This window comes from Aphelocoma coerulescens, chromosome 2 (genome assembly GCF_041296385.1).
Source record: "Aphelocoma coerulescens isolate FSJ_1873_10779 chromosome 2, UR_Acoe_1.0, whole genome shotgun sequence".
NCBI classification, from domain to species: Eukaryota; Metazoa; Chordata; class Aves; order Passeriformes; family Corvidae; genus Aphelocoma; species Aphelocoma coerulescens.
The window spans coordinates 31,774,502-31,799,613 of NC_091015.1; the positions used below are offsets into that span (position 1 = coordinate 31,774,502).

At 35.3% G+C, this 25,112-nt stretch overlaps 1 protein-coding gene across 4 annotated transcripts in view; it reads right to left on the bottom strand.

Annotated features, from left to right (window-relative positions):
* Positions 1 to 2,494: 2,494 nt before the first annotated feature.
* LOC138106407 (sorting nexin-13) overlaps positions 2,495 to 25,112 on the bottom strand; it is a 66,415-nt gene continuing 43,797 nt past the window's right edge. For 3 of the 4 annotated variants that reach the window (XM_069006962.1, XM_069006959.1, XM_069006960.1), the window contains 11 exons: positions 24,909 to 24,946; positions 20,493 to 20,562; positions 17,763 to 17,935; positions 15,216 to 15,323; positions 14,376 to 14,486; positions 12,923 to 13,084; positions 11,635 to 11,706; positions 9,643 to 9,788; positions 7,792 to 7,860; positions 6,534 to 6,646; positions 2,495 to 6,051 (listed from right to left, as the gene is read on the bottom strand). In XM_069006962.1, the coding sequence (XP_068863063.1) occupies positions 5,804 to 6,051; positions 6,534 to 6,646; positions 7,792 to 7,860; positions 9,643 to 9,788; positions 11,635 to 11,706; positions 12,923 to 13,084; positions 14,376 to 14,486; positions 15,216 to 15,323; positions 17,763 to 17,935; positions 20,493 to 20,562; positions 24,909 to 24,946 (1,310 nt within the window). In that variant the 3' untranslated portion in view covers positions 2,495 to 5,803. The remainder of the gene's footprint in view (positions 6,052 to 6,533; positions 6,647 to 7,791; positions 7,861 to 9,642; positions 9,789 to 11,634; positions 11,707 to 12,922; positions 13,085 to 14,375; positions 14,487 to 15,215; positions 15,324 to 17,762; positions 17,936 to 20,492; positions 20,563 to 24,908; positions 24,947 to 25,112) is intronic. The other variant, XM_069006958.1, reaches the window with a different exon arrangement.

A 25,112-nucleotide genomic window follows, 5' to 3' on the forward strand; every position in this document is an offset into this window, starting at 1 on the left:
TTGACCTGGTATCAAATAAATAAATCATCAGTACAAAAGTTTCTAGTTAAAATAACTTTTAAAGTTATTACTCTTAATAATTAATCTTAATTATTATTTAAAATTCCTCTTTATTGCTTCCTACAGATTCTTTTCAGTTGTAGTCCACTATACTAGAAGAAAAAAAATTATGACTGTCAAACCAAGAGTCCACCTACACAGCCATCTATCCAGTATTACTACACTCCTCAGGCTCAGGACAACACACCCTCTAGAGACCAAGATATCCTTGGCAATAGCAATACCACTGACAGAAAGTAAAAAAGCATGGATTCCACAGCAAGTGGAACAGCACAAATGTGGAATCACTCGGCATCACTCAGATGCTTCAGGAGGTTCTTTCAGAGGTGATACCCCATGTGTTGGGTCTACAGAACCCTTGTCAGTAACACATTTCTAAGGGCTACACTTCCCTCATTAGAGGGAACGGCGAGGCTCCAACCCATTCAGAGGCATTTACCACAACTACTCGCCGCTAGCCTCAGCAACACTTAGAATCTACATGTAATAAAAACTAACATACTTTTCCATGAGGTCCACAGAACCATGAGCCCATGCTTCCATGACATGGCCCTGCACAAAGTCAGCAAAATTGGTGAATTTCCAAATGCATGACATCCCGCTTTCACTTTTGCAGTGATCCAATTCCCCAAGATGGAAGACCATTGCATGAAGCTCCTATCCCCTTCCTGCTCAGATACCCGTGTTTTTACCTTAGATAGAAACAGGTTTTGTCTGTTTGCAGAAATGATGTTCAGGATTAATGGGGAAGCCAGTGTTTTAAATCAACATAGATAACATATAATTGAGTAAGATGTTAACACAATTTTTTAAACAGACTATAAAGGAATGTTTTGTATGAAGTTCTTGGTAACAAAAACATTGCCTTTGATAATCAAATTCCAGCTTTACCATCACACTGAAAAATAACAAACCTGTAGCTTGCTAAGGGGAGCTGACATCTGCAAAGTTTTGTACTTACCCTAATACAGGCTGGCTATTTTAAGAACAAAAAGAAGTTAAAGTTCCGGCTGTTCTGTACGTGCAATTACCAGGTAACTCACAGAACCATCTTTCACATGTTCTAAACGAAGAAGAAGATTCCCAATTCTCAGTAATTTTTAGAATCTCTTACCTCAAACTCCCAAAAGTTGGTAACAGAAAAATTTCATCGTCTCTCAATTTAATTCAGAATAACATGTTTCCAGAGCTCAAGCTGAGAAAATGCAGCACAAAACCTCAACTACTTTGGACTCGTGTTTAAAAGTGTTATGGTCAGAAAGAACAATACAATTTTTGAAATCTACATTCCTTATTTTCATTTAGTAGGTCTTGATTGCCAACAAATTCAATATAATCTTGTTCACTACTTAAGCCCAACCTCAGAATTAATTTATGTACTAGTCCAATTCTAAAATGCCAAATGAGAATTCCAGTTAGCCCTTGCTGAACCACGATAAAATTATTTAACAGACCCGTGCAGATTATCCCAAGCCCAACATGCCACAGTAATTCAGAGACATGGCAAATATCTCAAATAACTGGGAAACAGTTGTTTGAGATATCTGAATACAAAAGTTGTCAAACGTATTTTGGAGAGGGACACACTGTAATGGCATACATGTTTCAAGCTTAATTTCTTCTGAAATACATAGCAAAAGTGAACTAATTCTTTTCATGATACAATTTCCTTTCTTCCAAGAGATAAATTATGGAATTTGTAGCTAAGTCAAGGAAGACTGATGCTGACTACTGAACTCCATGAAAACTTTAGCAATCACACTGCACTAGACATCAAAACCAAAATTAAGTAATCTGATAGACTGAAGATTTAAATAAACCACAGACACATATAACCCTCAGTGAGCAAAGGGCAGACATGTTAGAGACTTTTTGAAAAATAAGCTTATTATGGAGTGTATTTTTGCCATGAAATTACCCAAGGATAACAGGTTCAACAAATAAGAACTTCCAATCAGCTAGTAAAATTCCTGATACGTCTCTATATCCTGTAGCAAGACAAAGTGGAAAACACTTTACTCAAGGGTCAAAGAACTAACATTTCTGTAGCTCAGGACATCTTTTTGATGAATGTGAAACAGCTGGAATAAATATATCAAGGGTAACAATTGTGATCCCATGGTAGATCCAGCTGCTGCAAAAATAAACCCAGGGGAAAAAGCCAAAGAGTCAAAAAATCCACACCAATATAACCCCCCCCTCACATCATACAATCCCATTATTTCTGCTTCTTTTTAAAATACAGGACTCTCTGCAAACACTGGTCAAAAATGAATGTAGAGATTAATTTGTTAAAAGCAAACCCAGTTTATATAATGTTAAAAATAATCAAAAAATGGTTGCTTTATTTAAACAGCAATAGTTTTATCTTTAGTGACCTTTTGTACCTGCTAGTGAGACAGTTATTTGAAAAATAAATGGAGACTCACAGTAATCCTGTTAATACTTTATTAGTGTAATTTTTTAGCTTTCTATTGGACAGAACATAAATGCAAACTCCAAAAAAAAATTCAGAGTCCTCTGCCATTCAGTAGAAGTGACCATGGCAGCCTGTTTCATGTTCATTCTTTGTTACAGAAACGAGAGAAGGGAGAAGGGAGGGGAAAAGCATCAACAGAACAATTAGGCACACAGCTGACACTTACTGTACAATGATATGCACAAGTAATTTATAACAGCTCTATGAGTTTATGAGATGTGTTCTTCAGATTCTTCCCTTGTAATATATGAGCTTTGCTCAGGAGAGCAAGGATCATTGAGAACAAAGGAATTAACAAAGGAGTAACAAGTAAGACTTTTAAAACAAGTCCTTAAATAAACTAACAGAACAACAGAATGCAGAATTGTTCAGCTGAGAAGACATTTTTAACCTAGACTTCAGAACATTAAAAATTCATTTATTTTACAGCTATTCAAATACACATGCATTAAATGAAAATATTGCACAAAATTAAAATTTAGATTGTGGAATTTATATAGTTTCATTTTGGTACACATTCTGGTAGCACTTAAAATTTACTGTTTAGTTCTAGCAAACACCAGCAGCACAAGCTTGAGGATGGACCAAATGAAAAATTCAATTGCTCATTTTCTCTTAAAAATAATTAAGGCTAAAACAAGTGCATTTATTGACAATGGCACAATTTTCAGCGGCCAGTCACAGCACCTAAAGGCCAGAAGAAACACCCAGACTGCTGTGTATTAACATTCAGTTTTGGAAACTTCCTAGGATACTAGGCTGCATGGGTTTACAGGGTGGGTACTTTAAATCGTTGACAAGAAAACCTTTTAAATCAAGATACATACAAATTCACTTTAACAAAAAGTACTCATTTCTGATGGTTCTTGCCAGCCAACAGGGACCACTGAATTAGGAAGCCACATTCTGTAATTAAATACAGAAGACGAAATTTCAATACATATATACATATGCACACATACGTATATAAATGTGTGTATAGGTATATGTAATAAATTCATTAAGTAAAACGACTAATAAACATGGTGTATTATGTTCAGTTCACATTCCTAGAGATATTATTTTATTTGTGTACAGAAATGTACCAGATAACTAAAAAAAAAAACAAGCCAAATTTGTATATTATCACTATCCTCTTGAAATTTTTCATGGTACCTACAGATAGTTAAACGGTTCCACAGATTTGACAAAACAGTATTTGAACTTCCAACTTTCATACTGCTTAACAAATTCAGTGACTTAAAAGACATAAATCAGATTTGGTAGGATTAATGAGATATTTACTGTATCACCAAGAACAACTGCTGAATGATCTTTCATCAGTCAGATATCAGTTATGCTTGAGCACCCTGACATCAGAGGAAGATACAGGCATGTAAACAATAGGAGCTGGCTATGTTGATTACTTCACACAGAATTCAAGAATTTTGTTAAATTCAAGAGCATTTAACCAACACACTTCTAGAGAACCTGCAGAGAGGAAGGGAGAGGGCTTCTTCTACATTTACCAAGTTGTCTTCATAGGGATTACAAAAGAAAGGGATTTAATTTACAGCATTTAGTTCTGCAATAAAGAAAAAAACAAGTGCACTTGAGCCCATGCATACTGTATGAGAACGTTAACAGTACAATATGATCATCATTAAGCAGTATGATAAAAGGCTACATTTCATTAATAGAGTCCATGAGAAATTATCTATATAGAGGTGTCAGTCAATTTAACGAGGTCCTTTGAGAGCCTTCTATCTTGATTCAGAATGCTTCCATCAAAGGTCTGTGTCTCTCACTTGCAAAAAGGACCATTTGTTCCCATTACGACACAAATTACTACAAGGATCCTTGGGATCCTTGATCCATAGCTGTATCTTACCCTGTGTTTAGCATTCAGAAAAAAAGGGACTCTAAAAGATTACCCTCTATTCACTCAAGATAGTAGTGCTCAAACAGTTGGGGACTATGGAAAAGAAAACACAAACTGAGATATGCTGTGGCCAAACAGGATTATTCAGATGTTACTGTATTTTTAATTGGACAGAACTTCTTCAATGAAACTAAACAGATGGATGTGGGGCCTTGATGTCAAATTTTTATTAAAATTTTACACTATGCAAAAAATAAAAAAATTATTTAAAAAAATATCGTAGTTTTATTTCCTTTTTATTTTCATATATACACTGAGATGCATTCAGAATTTTCCAGGTGTTTGCATATGACTAATGAAATCTTTTACCTGTGAGGAACCAAGTAATTCTAACATTTTTCCACATGAGGCTTACACACTAAAAGGTAAGGAATCTTTCAATTAAATAGGACATAGTCTTTTACATCCCAAAAAAGTTCCAGATTTTAGTGGGGAGTTGTGTGTAAACTGTGTCTTAGTGCAATTTCCTCATCTTCTAACACAATATCTATCCTCTTTGAAACATATATCCCTTTCCTTCTACAACTATCGACTTATGTTCCAATAGACCAACTGAACACAAATATGATGCTCCTTCTCCACTGAAGTTACATGCAAAATGTATGCCAGGCGCTGTAAGAGCAGCATATGGCCCTTAAAGCTACAGAATAATCAGAATAAAGGGTTTGTTTCTACTGCACTTCTGCTTTTACTAAAACCCCCATTAGATATAAGGTTAATTTAATTTTCAAAATATGAAAGGTGATGCAAATGTGGCATAAAAGCCACCTTATCTCAACTTTTATTCAATGAATGTACTTTTATGATGGGGCTATAGCCATTTCTCCCCTCTCCTATGAACCTGCTATTCCAGAGACTGCTTTTCTGGTTAACTCAGCCTTTACAGGAATGTTAAAATAGCCCTACAGAGCCTCAACAGTTGTAACACAGAACAATTCCACCTGACTGTCACACATTGCACTATCTCCCAGCGCCAAAACACCCTTTTCTTCAATTGTATCACCATAGTTGTGCTTTACTTGAACAGGCTGGCACTTTTCATTGCTGGCAAAACACCGACTCAGGAACGGAAGGGAACAGCATTCTGATATACTGGGCCAGTTTTCTTCTCAATGTTGCATGAAGATGCACCAAATCATTTAAGACACACAAACCATTCTGGTAGTGGTTGAATTACAAGTGAAGATGAGAAGATCCACAGGTCTTACAGATGCATTAATAATCTAATATGTGACACTAGAAGACTGGTGCAGAAATGACAGCATATGAGTTTGAAGCCCCAGAGAATCTGCCCAAGTAATTAATCCTGGACAAACAAACACCAGCTTAATAGATTTGAAGTGTCACCTTTTCTGTAAGGAAGGCGCTTGAGTAGAGTGTAGTCTCTGCTTATATCTCTGCATTTGCTTTGACCTTGAATGCAGTTTGTTGAAGAGCTCAGGAAACTTATTTTGTGGAAATAAGGTTTCTAGGAATCTCTCCAGAAACACATACACCATTCTCTTATTCAGCTGACTATGCTGGAACATTTCAAAAACCCGAAGAATGCCTTTCCGTGTAGTCTCAGCGCCTATGATGTGCTTCAGTTCATCTACAAAAACAGAAGTTACACAGAAGTTTAAGCTAAATTCTACTTTCATGTTAACAACAAACTTAAACTGAATATAAGCCTTTCAACCTATGTAGCCTGAAACTTGAACTAACAGTGCCTCTACACAATATGACTAAACCAAAACTTCTCTTACAGAAGAGAATACTTCTGAAAATTACTTCACTCTTAACCTATATACGTGGAAACCATTTTTGCAAGAAATCATACTGTTTGGGATTATGCCTACATCAGGCACAACTTAAATCATCTAGAAGCTAAATACTGGCTCGGCTCTGAAAGAATTACTAACAGTACTCGTGAAAATGTCCAATGCTTTAATAATTAGAAACCTTTTTATTTAAATACAGTTCATACATCAGCATTTCATTTCAATACTTAACACAATCAACAAGAATACTGACATTAATTTCAATAACAATATATGGTAAGGATTATTACGGTTTAATCCCAGACTCACTCACCTGGCATCACCTCCAGTAATTTGGTCTTCCCTGCCACTCTTGTTCTCATTCTAATAGCTTTGTCCCTTCGTGGAACAGTCTCTGCTAAAATGCCATTGGGCCAAAAAGCATCTCTGTAACAAAAGCAAATCTGTCAAAATACATTAACATTTTATCAAGTGAAAAGCTCTTTTAAATCTTTTAACGTTATCTCATAAAATAAATACAAGAAAGTAATTTGCACAAAACCTAACACACACTTCAAATATTAGAAGAGGAAAAAAAAAGTGAAGAAATCAAAAGCAAGTAGTAAAATACACTCAATCTATCTGTAGCTATAATTTTTTAGTACAGGAATCAGATGAAATAAAATTTTAATAAAACAATGCAAATCAAAACCATTCAAATACCACATAGTTTTTACATAAAAAAGACCTAAGCCTTGCTTTTCCCAATCAGATTATTGCTACTGAGACTCTAGGCTTAGGTCTATTAATTGTTTTATCAGAATTTTGACACTAGCAGTTAGCCTTTCAACAAGCTAAAGCTGAGAATAGTTTCAGTGTAGTAGAAAGCCCAATGCAAAAGACAAGCCTCTGTCTAATAACCTATTTTTCCTCCAGTGAAAGACAATCTTTTTTCTGAATAAAACATTCACATTCCCACAGTTTAATCAAAGAATAACAGAATACTTGTAAATTATGACCCCTTGGAGAATACACTACCCTACTTTGACTTTCACCCCAACAAAAAAAACCCCAAACTATAGGGGAAAAAAACCAAGGTGGGTAACACTTTCTCAACAACAATGTAGAAGCCATTAAAACTTCATGGCAAGTGAAAGACAGAGTTTTTGATAGTTTCAAATTCAGACTTCATTTCCATTGTATCCATCCAAAGTGAAACAGTATCTCAGAGCTCAGGCTCTGTAGCACTAATTTGTTTGCCTTTAAAAGCAAGGCATGTACATGCCTTCATCAAGGCAACCAAGACACTACATCACTACAGTGATAAGACATTTCTAAGTATATCTGTACTCTAGCTCTTCTAGACTGGTTAACAGAGAAGTTTTTAAGGCAGAGGAGAAAACTCCAAAATAGTCTTCTCTGTGAGACAATTGCTTTCTGGCACTTAATGTATGTAAAAAGCAGTGTATGATCCAACTGGTATTCTGGAGAGTGATAATAATTTCCTCACGTAAGAAGAATAGGAAGACATATAGATATTAGACATCAACTGGTGAGTACTTCATATTTAATAATTATGATAAAAGACATACCTGAAGCGTTTCACTGCATCTGCTACTTGCTCGGGAGATGTCATCCAATCAACATGATCAACTATTTTTCTAAAATCAAAGCAAAAACTCAATAAAAGTCTCTCATTTAATTTTTGAAGTAGAGAACTCATAAGTGAAGAATCATTTTAAAGAGCATTCTAGGGCAAACAAAGCATAATTTCAACTTTTTCCAACTCTGTGAGTAGGTTCTATAATACTGCACAATAGGAAGGCAAGCACTGATTCTCAAGATAGAAATCTAAGTTCACTGATCACTCCCTAAAGCTAAAGATTTCTTCTTTTCAGGTGAATATATGATAATGAAGTTGGCTGCAAAACTGCTGTTGCATCTCCCATCAGCATTAAAAAACTGGTTTGCTTGCAGAGCATGCCTCTTCATGGAGCACTCTAAGTTCTGCTTCTGTAAGCAAAGGACCTACTCAGAATCTCAAAATACTTGCTGCAATGTGTACAGTTACTTCACAATCCTTAATAGGAGATGCAGACTGATCATTCATCAGGCCTTCATTCACCAGCCATACACACAGCTCTATATCCCAATCTAGGATGCTTACAGAAATGATATATGCATCCCTGTATACCATAATCCCAGGACTGTTTCCCTAACCACAATTTGAATTTAGTTTTCTAAGAAACAGAAGAAGACAATTTTTCTGCTGAATGCCATTAAACTCCAAGAACTTGCCAGGGCAAGGTATGACTGGTGACCACAGGAAGCCATGAGTATCTGGAATGGCTCTAAATGCAGAAGCAAACTAGTACTACACAGCCATCTCTGCAAGAAGGAAGCAACAGCCTGTGCACAAACTCTGCTGCTTATACAACAATCTGGAAACAGCAAAAAGTATTCAGAGTTGTTTAACAGTACAGCATGTTCTTGGAAGCACAGTTCTCAAGACAGTTTTCAACTGGCCACAAGGAATCACTTGAGAAAGACCCAGTGCTATTTTATTATATGGCTACATAACTACTGCTACCACAAGTCTGTGTGTTTAACAGTGATGATGAAAACATCACAGATATTCTTTTGAAGGGTAAAAAGAAATGATACAGTGAGGAATGTCCTGAAAAAAAAGTAATAGGGAGCTACTTCTCACCTGCTAGATATTAGGTTTTTGATTCATGGCACTAAATCGAAAGTAACCATGCAGTTCTAAACCTGCATCTAGAATTTTTTTGTTGTTGTTAATTTTTGTTTACATTTCAGAAACAAATTACTAGAAGGCAAGCCTGGAAACTGTGCATTTCTAAGCTGAGGGCAAGAAACACTACTTAATTAGCACTACTAACTGGCTTCTTCACATTTGCATGAATAAAGGTACCTGTGAATTACAAAGAATATGGAGAGGGCAAAACAGATCCCGTTAAGTCCTTTTCCTTTCCCATTTCCATCTTTTAAAGTGTGAGAGCATAAACTTAACATTAACACTGCAACTTAGTAAAGTTCACATAATTTGATAGTTCCAGTGGATCATTTGTGGCATGAAAGAGATGTAAGCATAAATAGTGCAGAAAGTAATAAATAATACTAATAAAAAAATGTAGAGTGTAAAACAGGGCAAAAAGCATCAATATTACGTTACATTCATAGAAATGTGAACTCTTGTATGTGAAAGCTCTTTTGTAAATTCTCTGGCATCTCAGAGTTACTGGAATTTTTCAGTAATGTGCTGTGTTTATCTCCACTTTACACCACATTTGTACTCAGTTTATTGATTTTCTTCAAAGAGTAATGCATGCAGATTTAAACCACAATAATTCAGTAATACCAAGAAGGATGTATAGATACAGTGTCACTGACATGATTGCTCTATATAACAAAAACAGTACCTATTAATTGTGTCGCCATATGTTGCTCTAATAAGTTGCTGAAGCAGATTTTTTATATTTCTTCTTAACCACTGATTTCTCTCCTTTAAATCGAAGACTTCATCCATAAGTAGGAGCATTACTCTCAGGGGAATATTGTCATCCACCTGACCACAAAGTAAAAGAATAAACAGCAAACTTTTAGTTCAGTTCAAGAAAGCTACAGATTCAGTAGCTACTTTATGCATCAAATGCTTCAGTATAAGCACAACAATGACAAACACTTTGCTCTGTATTTTACCATAATATGAAATCTTCCCTAAATCTTCTATAACACCATTAGTAGCAAAGAAAAACTGAAAATTAAATATAAAACCAGATACATCGAATTTTTAAAAAAAGACAAGAAGAAACAGCTATTTCAAAAATCAACAGTTATTACTTCAGTTGAATAATACACATAAATATGTCCTTAAGACAGACCTGATCCCTGACCTCTTCCTTGGTTGCTGTGCTTCCAACTGCCTTACACAAAAACTTCTGGAAGGAGCTTTTTCCATTTTCTTATGGATGCTAAAAACAGTGACATTTCATTGCAATGAAATGCCTTTCATTTAGACATCTTTGTAACCTGCGTGATTATCTGGTGCTTTTATGCTTGAAGATTAAGAAAAGGATCATAATTTTATTTTTTAACAGATAATATTACACAGATTGGCCCACAAAAAACACATTAGTTTTATTCTTTTGGTGGACTTTAGATTCAACTGGAACACAGACAGTGGATACATAATCCAGCTGGAGATTGTACAGATCCATGGCTCACTTTTACAGTACTGCTTCTCCAAGTATAACTCCATTCAAACTGCCTTCCTTTTGTCTTAGTGATTGTAAGTTGTGAGCAATTAATCTTATATGAGCAGTTGAGAGCTGAAAGGTTTTCAAATATCTGAAATGTGCCTTCAACATTTGATATATTAACTCAAAGTTATCAAGAACTGCAACATCTAATCATTTTAGAGAAGATCAATGAAATACCTACAGAGAAGCTGCTCATATACTTGAATTATATTATTTTGTTTTCCCTGTGCAAAACAGAAGCTTCAGGAATACCAAATATATTTGTAATTACAATTGTAATTACAACTTGGGGATACAGTCTTATATAGTGAAAAGTAATGGGGAAAAAGAAAATCCAGAAGAATTCAAGGAGAAATTAGCTGAGTAAAAATACATCTAACAAAGTGACCACAGCAGTTGTGTACAGGGAAACAAACTGAAATGCTTTTATGTGACCAAAAAGCCTGAAACATGAAGGGCAGAACAGGTGCATAGCAAAATGCATATACTAATGGGTAATCTTAAGCTTTTCTGTCCTACCTAGAGATAAATGGGTTTTTTCCAATTGTTTGCACATATATGATCAATGTTTCAATCAAAACAATGGTAAAATACCACAGCTTATGATACCATCAGGAGCTTAAACTTCACTTTCACGTTTTTAATATTACTACTTTACACATTTTAGGTGTCCACATAATAGAATTTTTTTATTTAGTAACACTTTCTGAAGGGTGCTTCCACAACAACATAGCAAACACTTCTTTTGATCCATTAAACAAATGCTCCTTAAAAGGTCGCATCAGAAATCAAATCCATAAATTGCCAATTGAAATGATGCTGGCAGTTTGGTACCACACTATCTTTGAACAGACAGAAATTGGAGGGAGAAGAGGAAAAAAACCAAAAAAATGAAACCCCCAGCCATAAAACACAGAAGCAGTAGTACATGCACTCTCCCTGTTACATCAATGTTGTGCAAACTGTTTCAGTGCTAGCAAAAATGCTAATTTTAAAAGGAAGTATGCAGGTTTCTTTTTAAAAAGCTTAGAACTGTTTTGAAGTGCCTGGTATAGTGTCAAAAAACAATAAAAGTGTAGCTCAGTGCAGAATAAGTAACTCATTTGTTTGGTTTTAGAGGTGTCAACTTTGAAAGGACAATGTCAGACTCACGTTGTCATCAATTGGTGCTGCAACACGGCAATGGTCTGGATCTGAATAGGTTTTCTGCATCAGAGGTGGCACCTACAATAAAAAAAGGTTATGTTTATGATGGAAAAAATATGTTAGAGTATGAATAAATCAGAAAAAATTTCATAAGCAATTTGGTTATGAAAATATAAAACAACATTTGGTCAAAAGTCAATTGCAAACTAATGCAAATAAATACACAGCAGTCCTTTCACCTTCCAAAACCAAGGATCAAGTCTGTATATATTCTTGTATAGCTACCAAAATAATCAACACATTAAGACAAACTTTACCATTAAGACAAACCATATAATTCATCAAGTGCCTAATGCTTCCAATGAAAATCACCTAAAAACTCTTATGAGACTGGTATTTCCTCAGATATTTCCTCTTGATCTTAAGTCCTACCTAGTCCCAGTGAGCACAACTGTAAATATATTATTAGTCACACACAGGGAAAGGGAAGTTACTAGCAATGAGAAAGTCCAGAGGCAGTCATTTTACCCTGCAAGTAATTAAAAAACCCACCAATTCCCCCCCGGATCCAATTTATTATTCCCTTTCATGGTTTAAGGGTTAATTCACTCATCTCAGTTGCTGTTCTACATCTGCCATATATAACTGCTTTGGTAGCACAAAATGGAACAATCCCTGATCACAGACCTTACAGCTACACACAGGAAGAGGAGGACCAGAGAAACAAAGTGAAGATGAACATATTCTGAAGGTTACTATTTTCACAGGACTTCCATATTGCATGTCATACTACCATTCCCACCTCTAAAGTACTATATTTTATGAATGTAAGAGATGATGAAAGATGGCAGGAAAGACAAAGAAAATTTAATTTAAACCAGAATTCAGCAAGGAATAAGCAGAAAAGAGGCTATCTCCTTATTCTGAGTTTCAAAATATATAGGGTTTTTTTCCCGAATGAAAACAGCAGATGCAGGAAATTAGCTGTATGAGAATGTCTGGTTAAAAAATAAGAAAATTAGTGAATCTCATGTTCTTCTCAAGTTCCTGCATTGAGTTAAGTGAAGGATAGCTGTAACAGTCTGTAGATGCCATCTTAAAATGTTACTTAACAGTAAAGATCTCCACTTTTGTCCTATAATGACTGCTGAACCTTATTAAAAGGGTGCAGGTACAAAACAGATTGGTCTTCTGTTTAACAACTTGACTATTCTAGATAACATTAGCTTAAGTGAGTCAATAGTGACTCCTCTATTAATCTACTAGTATGTATTAACCACCAATATTTTCTTACCTTGAAAAATGATTGCTTTATGTCTTGTCCCAATCTCTCTGACATTTTACCCATGTTGTCTGACATTTTAGTCATTCCCTCTGCCAGGCTGTCAGGGATAGACTTGACTGCATTTGATACATTTCTCATAGAGTTACGCAGTGGATTTACAAATGTGTCCATCTGAGGGGGAAGATGTTTAACCAAAATTGTATAATCTATGAGGACACCAGCATATTAATACACTATGAGAAGTATGGCACTGTTCCAGAGAACAATAATATAAAATAACAACTTAACTTCATTACAGAATGCAGAATACAGTTTTAATTTTACTTCCATTTATATTTCTCATTCGTTACAGCCCTACTGCAGCTATTTACATCTTTCAACAGATGTTTTCCTGAGTCATTTCCATTTCCCATCCCTTGGCTTTTCTTAGCTTGAATTTATTTTCCTTTTCTTCTCCATTCAATACCATTTCTCCCTTCCAAGCTTTCTACTTCCAGATGTTTCACTTCTGCTTTCCACTTTTCATCTTTGAAACATGCCTCTTTTAAACAGCATTGGAATAGTATGTATCATGGCAGGTATAATTAAAAACATAGAATAGTTACAAAGAAACTGTTACAATTTTTCTTTCAGTATATACTCTAAATTCAGTCCAAACAGAGGCACAAATACCAGCGTGATGCCCTTTAAAAAGTTATGCTTATAAAGCATCTCGTAAGCTGGAAAATACATCTTAGTCATTATATAAACCTTGATAAATATTTAACTATTTCACTGTTAATTATTTAAGGAATATAGGCAGGACAGTAACTTGAAGTGACAATAGAGTTGCAGATGTTTTTTGTATCAAAATCACTAAAACTTTTGAAATGGCTGCATTGGCAAAGCAAATGCTCACACAGACTGGTCAACTGAACAAAGAACCACTTGTCTGAACACAGTGCTGGAGGCTTAACAAAAAGGACGCAGAGTGCAGAGCTCTGAATTTGACCAATGACTCTGGAGGGTTACACCTAAATACTTAACAGGTGCTTTTGAAGGGAAATGCATATCATGTTTTGGGCTGAAAAGTGGAAAGCATGGTAACAGCAGCAAATACAGAGGAAAGAACTGAAAAAAGAAATCAGAAGGAATAAGACCACCAAAAAAAAAAAAATCACAGATGTCTCACAGAAAGCAACTTGCAACAAACACACTTTTAGAACAGCGCAATTCACTGTGCCCAGTTTCAAAATTTTATTTCTTTGTCATACAAACAAATTTACCTATTATAAAAAATGGTAATTTTTTGGTTTTGTATGTCCTCAGATACTTTGCCACTCAAAATATTAAAGTAACTCATTTACAAGCTGTTTTTAAAGTGCTACACAGCTCCTTAATATCTGTTCAACATGTCTGTTTAATGCAATCATTGCATGACTGAACGCTCTAAAGTTCCCTTGACAGTACAAAACATTCTTACCTTCCGTGCAAAATCCCCCTTCCCTTTGCTGTAGGCTTTATTCTCCAGGAAGTCATACACATAATGGGCTAAAGCTGGAGAAGCTTTCATCACTTCAGGATTTAACAAGAGCTGAGTAAAATAATTTTTAAAAGTTATTTTAATAAATAATGAACAAGACACAACTAAAGACATCACATCTAGCAATGTATTTTTTCATTCCTGAATTTTATTCCAACATTCCACTTGTCTCGAGATGGAAACAAGGGGCCTCTTAGTAATTCCCGTAATTTTAACCACTATGCTAATTATAGCAACTCATAGAAAAAGATACACCTTTATGACCACTCAAACTGTTAGTTCACAGTGTTTTACTCATCTTCATTATTCATTGTTAACATGTTCATTGACTTGATCAACATATTTTAGTGCTAAATGACCAGAAAGTCCTTAGGAAAGAAGACAACAGAATTCTTTTGTGTGGGCTGATACAGGCCCTATATGAACAGAGGAACTGTGTGGTTTGCTACACTGCTGGAGTGGGTGCCACGGAAATCCTTATGCAACAGCACAAGAGAAAGCGACCACAAATGTGTCAGCACAAGAAGGTCAACGGCACTAAGCTCAAAACCAGCACAGCTGGAACCTCATCAGCTCAGAAAAGCTGTGACAGAACTGGCTGAGAATAAACCAAACACCAAAGAAAATGCAAACTTATGAGATAGTTCTTATAATGTATTATTTAGTTTTGTGTACCATTAACAACACAGCTTTTTTTTTTAAAGAAAAAACCCACAAAGGCATGCTACCTCTGAAAAAATAATTCCAAGCACAAAGCTAAAAAAACCTGTAACAGCTTACCTGCAAATAAGCATTTAAATCTTTTTTCCTCTTTTCCAAAAACTCTCTGTCCATATTGTTAAATGTTTTTTTGCCAGGAAGTTTTAGTATATTCGCAAGGTTTTCAAACTGGAAAAAAAGAGAAGATTTTTTTGTTCTGTTTTAAAGAGTTTCAAGTCTTCATATAAGGACATTCTATTCACCTATTCTTATATACCATCTAACACCTGACAAAAAAATTCTGCATCATGCCTGGGACTCAGAATCCTTGGAGAAGCCAAAGGGAACGGTACACTGTCAAGAACAAATGCGTGAAAATTCCCAGGAGACTATCAAGGGTAAAATTTAATTTCTGAACTTGCACACGATACTCACTTTTGAAATATAGACCAATAGAGTGTGCAAAAGGCTTAGGCTCAAAATTCATCATTATTATTTGGGATGAAGTTACTAGGATTATGAGACTATATAGAGTAAAGATTTTCAAGAGAACTTGTGTATCACTCTAAAATTTCTTTCCTTTCCTACCCTGATCAAGCCTATCAAGGAAATTAAGCTTTTATCCCTGGAGAGATGGCAGCACCCAGTGTACACACAGGTTATCAAAATATGCTCGCTCTATATGTCATCACCTGTGCCTTTTCTCCAAGTAAGGACAGTGATTGGCACTGGTTGACATGCATTCCACTGTTCTAGTATTTCAAGAAGAATGGCGGTCCCAGGGAACCAGAAGGGAAAGAGGCCCTAACACTCAACAAGGCTGAATATATTTGGTAAAATGCACAAAAATAAAAAAGTGACAAGAACAAAACTTGAAAAATCAGGACTATCCCCATACAGAATCCAGACTACCTGTAAAAAATAACCTTAAGGTGATAAAGAGAGAAACATACAGTATTCTAGGCTTTAAGAAACAACCTGGAAACAGGCTGCATCCTTTTCTCTCTAGAAAAGATCACAACACTACAGATTTAAAGATACGGATTCTGTTCAGCCCCTGCAAGATCTCTTCTTGCATCATTAAACTTTGGAAGGCCACAAAGATCATATAAAATTTATGGTCTGTAGGAAGAACCAAAAAATAGCTCTTTACAACTTTATAAATCCCATTCCCTTGCAAGTAGGCCACGTGGGAAAATAACTGAACAGAAGATGGTCTAGTTTTCATTTGGACTCTTATATCTAAGCAGAAGCAATGTAAGCAACTAACAACCTCTAGCTTAAATATAGGAATCTACTTTAAATGACATTTATTATATGACTGACTAAAGGAACTGGTGTGAATCTATTCAGTACTCTAAGGAAAAAAAACTCATATAGATACTTCGAACTGCTAACTTCAATTCCACTTCGGATCAACTATCTATTTTCTCTGAAAAACAAACAGTCCCTGCCTTTCCTATTCATTTTAAATCAATTAATCTAACTTTTTACCCTTAACATGTCAATAAAAATGTCTCAGACAAGCACACAAGACAGTAAGAATGTCTATTTTATTGTCAAGACAAAGCAAAAGTTGGGAGCATCTGAGATGCCACAGTGAATCACAGAAATCTGTTTACTTTTTGCAATCTTAAGTGTTCTCAGGTAACATTTCTGTTCTCTGCAAATTCACTCAGATTTAGCCATCAGAAATGTTGAGCTTTCATATTGTGAACATCTTTGCTTTTGCTATATATTTCTACTCATGTAGAGCTATGTTGGTTTTAAATGACTGCCCCGTATCAGCAGAACCCTAATTCTTTGTAAGATCTAGGATTCTTCAGAACACTGAATTAATTTTAAAAAAATCAATTTGAAGGAGTACAGAAATTGGTATTTCAAATTTATTGACAACACACTAAGATCATCAGAAATTCAAAGGGAAGTCAGACTTCATTTATAATTAATCCAAACATTCAACACATTTGCTTTTTTAATAAAGCCTTTCCAATTTTTATTGCTGCTGTAACTTTAAAATGCTAACTTACCTGCACAGAATTTGTTCTCTATGACTCTAAATTAGTAACAGATCAAAGGGATATAAACTGACACTTCTGACTAGTTCAAAGGTTATGCAGTCAAATCTGACTTCTCCAAAGGCTTGGTTTAAAAGCACTTCAGCCTCCTTTTACAAGCACTGCGTTTTCATCATTTTTTCATGTCAGCAGGTTCTACTTTGTACCAGCTGCTGAATTACAACTCTCTATTTCTTCCTTCTTTCATTTTAGGAGGGTTAAGAGTCTGAGAATACAAGTACAGCAGTAAAAGGCAGATTGCTAGTAGTATAGTCAAGTGCTACCAGCTCTCCCTTTTGGGACCCCACCAATTCTTAACATTCACTTAAAACCCAAATACCTATTTCCCAACCTCAGCTTTTATTTCTTAATCTCTGTGACAAATGTAACTAAAACACCACTGTTTGAGACCAACAGCACTTCCATGCAAAGATTTAAGTAAAATTAAGCAGTGTGGGAAGAGGGGGAAGACTTTCCAAGTTCCATCTCTTTTTCACAGAGCAATCATATAGTCATCAGTTATTAAACTATAGAAACGGGCACCTATAAAGATTTTCATGAGCTTGGTTACCTGCTCAGTGATCCTCATGTGAAAGTCATGGAAGTCACTGTAGCGCCGATATGTCTTCCACATCTCCTCGCTGTTCGCATTTCGTCGGTGGACGGTGATGGCGTACAGGGCGTATGTCTTGCCGTGGTCATTACACACTCCTGCCACAGCATATGGGTCAGAGTCAGCATAGACTAGTAGTTTTAAAAACAAAAACAAAAAAGGAACAAACAGAAAGAAGGAAGACGAAAGGACACAAATGTGAAGTGAAGAAATGTCTGGAATGACAGACTTGAAAGACAAAAATGGACATGCAAGCAAGAAGACTAAGCTATCCCTTTATCCTGAACACTGTATGATACCCTCCAAAACTTACTATGTAAACTTAAATAGAGATTAAGCAGCTTTAAAGTTAGGCAAGTTTCAATGACATGCAAAACATAAACAGAAAAATTTTCAACTTTTAAATAGTAAATAGATCTTTTAAAAGAAAATATTTTAGCCTAAAGAACTCAAGATGGGGGTGAAAGACAACTGTGAAACCAGAAGAAATTCTGGTCTGCAAAGTAGTCTAATCATATTGCAAAAGTCTGCCCATCAAAAAAATCTATATATACAAGACAATGATAGCAAGCTGCAAGCATTCAGTGTTGTTACTGGCATCAGTATTTTGTTATTAAATCAGCAGATGTTATTAACTGTAAGATAAACTCCCCATGTTGTTTTAGTCAACAGAAACTATATATACAGACACGTGTGTGTACATATATATAATGCATTCTCTTTGTGTGCATATACACTTTGTATGAAGAAGTCAATTAGTTAATGAAATGAACACATACAGGCTATCCAAAATAGAAGCAAACATCTTTTTGATCTCCATTAAATACTTAAGTCTTCTTGGACATTCCTCCCTCACAGAATTTCCCCAGTATACCTTGTTTCAAATCTTTCCATTTTATTTAGAGAATAACCTAGATCCAATACTGTCTACACTGCACGCTATTTAAATTGGCAACATGTTGCATCTCTAAGTAGTAAGCCAATACCCAGTTGGGAAACCTACAGTTTTCCAGTGGCTAGATGAAAGTATTTCTAACCCAGGTCTCTGAATTTTTCTATGCACCCACACTCCATAAAATACAATTCTCTTGGAAAATCAATTTCATTATCTGTAGTACTTTCAGTCTTGATTTCTCTGAATTATAATGCTTTTGTCTAAGCAGCCAGGTAGCACCTGTAGGATAGTGGCAGCTGCTGCCAATGCAAGAATTACACACTGGAAAGGTCAAGAGTGGGCACAGAGCATCTTGTCTTTGTGATCTACCCTCTAAAAAACAATGCTGAGTGCTGAACCCCCAAGGGAAAGAGCAGGCAGTCAGGATGGTGCCAGAAGACTGCCCAGAGAGTGGAACCAGAAACGCCCAGCCCCACAGATGCTGAACAAGCCCTGTCCTCTACATTCACATTGACCACTTGGCCCTGCAGCCACCAGACTACATCTCAGGGGCACTGCTAAGTGGCACCTTTAGGAGAATGACTTCAGGCAGAAAAAGAAAGAAGTTCTGCTGCCCCTTATGTCTTAGCTTCTTAATTAGTATTTATTTTGCAACCCAAGACAATGTGAATTCTGCAACACACAGAGATAATCCTGTTTGTATACAACCTTCAAGCACAGTAAAGGATATTAACTGGCAGAGAAAAAGAACCTGCTCACAGATGCAGTTTAATACTATCTTGCAATACAAACCTGTACAGATCTCCTGTTACACCTGGAGCATTATGTATTCACAGAGTCAGGCTGATAGTTATCCATACAGACTGTCATCTATAAATTTTACAATTCATGTGGTTCTAAGTTTACCTTTTTTTCTTAAGCCAAAAAGATGAAACTTCTACATTTAATTCATAAAAGAAGTGTCACATGTCATTTTAACAAAAAAGCAGAATTTGATTCTTAACTTATTTTCCCCTTTCCCCGAGGACTGACTACCATGACACTTGGATTGCACACTGCTCTCACACTGAGTTGGAATAAGTTTAATTAAAATGTAAAGTAGCTGAATGCTTGCTGACAGCATGTGTCCACCATATAAATGCATAGATTTAGAAATGTGTTGCATAGTAAAATCTACTAAAAAAAAGTATCTGAAGATCACTATTTAATTACCCAATGCAATCTCATTTAACTAGAGTATTTGCAAATAATAGCTGAGATTTTTTTGTTATTTACTCTCATGTAATAAAGAAAAGTAATTTCTTTCTAGACAAAGTATTTTAAAAGATAACCAAAAATGCCATCACCATAAGGACAGAAGTCACTTCCTTAACCTAAGTCAGGAAGCACAAAGAATAAGGGAAAAATATTATACTAAGAGAATCAAACAGCCAAAAATTATAACTCTGTGACTAGAAAGAGAGATGGCTTTCAGAATTTCTTTAAATAATTGCTAAAATAAATCCTACTCAATATAAAGTTTAATGAATGATTCTCCAGCAATAAAAGCAGCAAAAAATAATAATAATACCATAAACCATAAAAATTAAATCACTTTTTAACTACAGATACATAGTCTGTGACCTACAGAAGAAATAGTGTAAAGATTTCCACAAGGACTTAATGGAAAATATGAATTCAAATGTTTTATGAGGTCAAAAAAAGAAAAAATCAGGATTTCAAGGACCTGTAATATTACAAAACTCAAAGTAAATGGTGGGAAAAAAGTAAGCAGACATAACAGATTCACTTACCAGTATCTGAGATGTATGCATGGAGCTGAACTGTCTCATCAGAAGGGACATTTGAAAGGTCATCTAAGGACTGCAGAGTGGGGGACATAATGGAGGAGGAAAAAAAGGGAAAAAATATGATCAGAAATACATTGTATTTGAGATGTGCTTTGATTAATCTATTTAATTTTCAAACTTCCAGTTCACTACACTAAAAGCTTAGTGCACTGTAACAATGCAGGTGTTTGTACTACCTGGTTACCAAAGCTGTTCTTTTGCACAATATAGGGCCTTTCATTTCCCCCATCATTTTCACACATAGTTTTGTGACCACTCATATTTGATCAAACATATTTGCCACTTTGGTTTGATATCTCAACTCTAATGGAAGTACAGCTACAAAGGGTCTTTTACTGAGCATTAGGAAAGAAAAAAAAAACAAACCTAAACCAGAAAATCTCCCCAACAACTGAGGAGATACAGATGTTGTTTAACAGGTCTTTTAGTTTTTACCTTCACATCATTCTGTTTTCTTTCAAATGTCTTTACACATTGCACAAATGTTACACAGCAGTAGAAACCAGAAGTTTTTCTGCTTTATGTAAAAAAAAACAGCCAACATTTTTCTCAGGAATATTTTCCATCATAAAAAAATGAACAGGTACATCCTCAGCTAGTTAATGCTCTGTCTTGATATCTAATAATTACTGGGATCAAAAGAAGCCTAATGGGTCTTTTAGAGAAGCTTTGCTTTTAGTTAAAATTAATACATCTGGTTACTAAGATTTAACATAATCAAGACTGTTGAAAGACTTGCAGACTCAACTGAAAAAACAGAGGATGGGCCACTACGCATCCTAATCTTAAATTACCAGGTTAAAAAAAAGAGTTGGAGCTACCTAAGTAGAATTCACAGGCACTGGGATCCCAGTTACTTTATGTATTTTACTCCAGAATTCTAAAATAATTCAAAGAAACACATTCAGAATAAATACAGCTATCTGCTATCTTGTATAATTTAACCAAGCCAGTTCAATAGTGACTTACCACAAAAAGTTACCTAGAATGGGACTTACTGATTAGCAGTGCCATACCCGTATCAAACTAAAACTCTACCTACATCAATTCAGTTTCTAAATCTACTCCATATTCTTAAACATAGAACAATATTTGAGATTATAACCAAAAGATACACTGGACTTGAAAACATGAATTATTTAAAGACTCTGCTCTTGCTCCTTCTTCATCAACTCCACAATATCCCAACATAATACTCCACTCCTTCCTCCTCTAGTTCTTTACAAGGAATGGCTCTTCTCTACCTCAACCATCTTAGTCAGTCTCTGCCTAAATGTCTACTACAGAAGGCAAGGGAAGTAACATTTCTGTGATAAAGCCTAGATACCGAATAGAAGGCAGCTTTAAAGTGTCTGAATACATGTTACAGTAGGGAGTCTCCTGAATATCTTTATCACACAGCTTGTAGACTTAAAGTACTAAGGTCCCAGACTCAGAGAAGGTAGAAGAAAGAAAAGCCCTTTTGGGAAATCTGTTTTGCCACTACATGCTATAGTGCTAAAAGTTTATGTCTGTTGAATGGCAGAACAGATGAATTTATGCAGAAATATTTTGACAGTAGACATCATCTTTACCTCAAGAACTTCCCAATTTTTAAGTTACTGGATGCTAGAGAGTATTCTGGTAAAGTAGCACCATAAGTAGGCTGTTCCTTTAATCTTTACACTTGCTTTCAGTCATTGTTGGACACAGGACTCTGACTTAGGCCATTTTTGAGCAAGTCCCTTGGACAGCAATGACCCTGCAAGGTGTGCTGCTCTATATTGCAGTGTCCAGTTTAGAAGCACAATATCACCTGAGACTGGCTAACAGCAGGCATTTGTGGAAGCTTGAATAAAGTAAGTACTTCATATTCTGAAAGCTCTAAGATTTGATTATCAATAAGATAGAAGGGATGTGATGTTATAAAAGAAGACAAGTAACTGTCAACTGCTCAAATGTTTTGTCTGCTACAAAATACGGACATTAAGGTATTGTTACATTTTTTTAAAGGCATAATTACTTCTTGTTTTCCTGCTTCCCTTCACTGTCACTCAAGTTCAGATTTCTTTCTGATTACTGACTGGGGTTCAAGCTAATGACTGCCAAAAGTTCAACCTGGCCACTTCTGCTGCCCTTTAAGGTCTTGGATAGGTAACACTGGTGTAACTTCTATTTACTCAGTGCAAAGTTCCCATTATGGATCCTTTAGAGGAAATCTGCAAGAGTCTTTATAAATATTAACAGTGGTTTTATACTCCCAAAATGTGACCTACTGATTTAATATAGTAATGTATCAAATCAAAAGGCAGAAATTAAGATATTTTTGTACAAGAACTTTTCCTCAAAACAGTTTTGAGCCTGTCCTCCAAATTCTTCCAGTGAAAGTATGAACTGCAGACAATTTATTTTATAATACAAACTTTAGGAAACACTCAACTGCTGTGGCAAGGCACTATACAGCAACAATTAATACAAGTAAATTAAAATGTTGAAACCTGAACAGATAACAAAACAGACAGACATTTAATATGAGCTAGTATCTCTGCCATTAGATACATTCACAGGAGCACAAGTTAATTAAAAACCTAAAAATATCACATCATATCACAACCCAATCTTATTTAATACATTGTCATTAGCTATAAGTACAGAAATTCCCTGACCTTTGAAGTAACCTTTCCAAGGTCTATTTTTCTTATGTAACAGACTAACACAAGGGAGTCAAATTATGTGTACAGAAATTTACTCTTGACATGGAATTCAGCCAGCAAAAACTAATCTACCAGTATTCAAACACCTGTAAAAGCACTGAACACCTGGACTACTTTTGTGTAGTCCATATTGTTCTTTTCTGAACAATATGGACTACAGAAAAGCAAAAGTAGTTCTGCATAAAGAGAAATTTACTTATCTATTTCTGCTAGAATGTTCTTAACTCTTTTGAATAAATGTAGTATTCTATAAATACCCTTGTCACAACAAAAACAAAAGTCAAGACTTTGAAGAGTCCCATGAAAATACCTATTTGTATTGTAACAGTGCTTGATGAAGACTTTAGGACTTTCTAACTTAGCTTGGAAAGTCACATGAAATGAAGCAGCAGATAACCATCAGCCAGATGAGCCACCACAATGACAAATCCTCATCCATAAAATTAACTCTGATATGTCACAACATTATTAGAAAGAGTACTTAGAAGATATTTGAAAGATCTTTTAAAGAGATTAGTCAGTTAAAAGACTCTTGTGAAAAGTTACCAGAATTGTATGTAAATTCATAGAAAATATGGCTAAATTAAGTTTTTCTTCTGCATCTACCAGGAGTTTGCATAAATTTTATCAGCTAAACACCTCCCTTTTTCTTTGCATTTCAAAATGTAAACAACAGGAAAATAGTAGGAAAGAAAATCCCAATTTAAATGAAAAAACACCCAAAACCCACAAAAAACCAAACCCCATAAACAACCAACCCCCACACCGAAACACATTTACATTAATGTTACATGTATTCCTTCAGAAAACACTCATTCCTTTGCATGCAAGCAGGATCTTATCAAATGCAGTAAAACTCCTAAGGAGCTATAGCACCTTCCAAGAACAAACTAGAAGGGCCCAGGCATCATGCAAGTCAGGAAATTGCATGTAGATTGTAAATCTCTATGTAAACCTTCACAAAACTAAAAAGTTTGGAAACATACTGTGATATGCTCAACTGAACCTTCCGCACCTTGTGGCTCAGCTACACACTGTCTACAGAAACATGGGGAGGATATAGATCAAACTTTTTATGATTTTTCCTTTTTAAGTATTTGCATTTTTGGTTTAGGTACGCTCATTTAACGAAGAAAAAGTTTTGACAAACTGACACAGGTCAAGAACCACTTACAAAATTGAACTTGAAATTGGTCAGATAAAAAACAAAGACTCATGGCTGGAATGAACTCCAGATACTTTAATGTTTCCAAATCAAGCCTTAATGAAAAAAAAAAAATCAACCAACAAAAATGTAATAAATTGCACATTTTACAGTCTATTTGAATTAAATCCTTCAAGGATTTGTTTTCACCTATTACTATGTAACCCCAAATTTATATCTATTTAATAAAACCAAACAGGGATATTAACTGACGCTTTCCATAAACTAACTGTTTCTGTGATAAACAATGTAAAATTTCATCAAACATGGGAAAATACAAAAGGAGAAGTTTTATCTTACAGAGTAATTAATAACCTGTGTGTTTCAATTTGATTCAAGAACTTTTTCAGAAAGTCAACTGCAGTGAAGTAAAACTGTAATGTACATAAGTAAATCTATTTTATCACTTTCTCTACTGTTGAGGAGAAAAAAATAATTAAAAAAAAAAATCCAAGCACTTACCAGATTTATGCTGCCAGTAGGAGACCCATTAAAAGATTCTGGGAGCAGTGAGGAAAAGAAAAGGAAAAAACAGGTTAGAAGATTTTCCCCCATTGTAGGGCCACACAAAAATAAAAATGCATCCACAAAACATTATGGAAAAAGGAAGGACAACTTTGGCACTGGACAAATGCTGCATGCAACATGCAAGTGTTTCAAATTTCC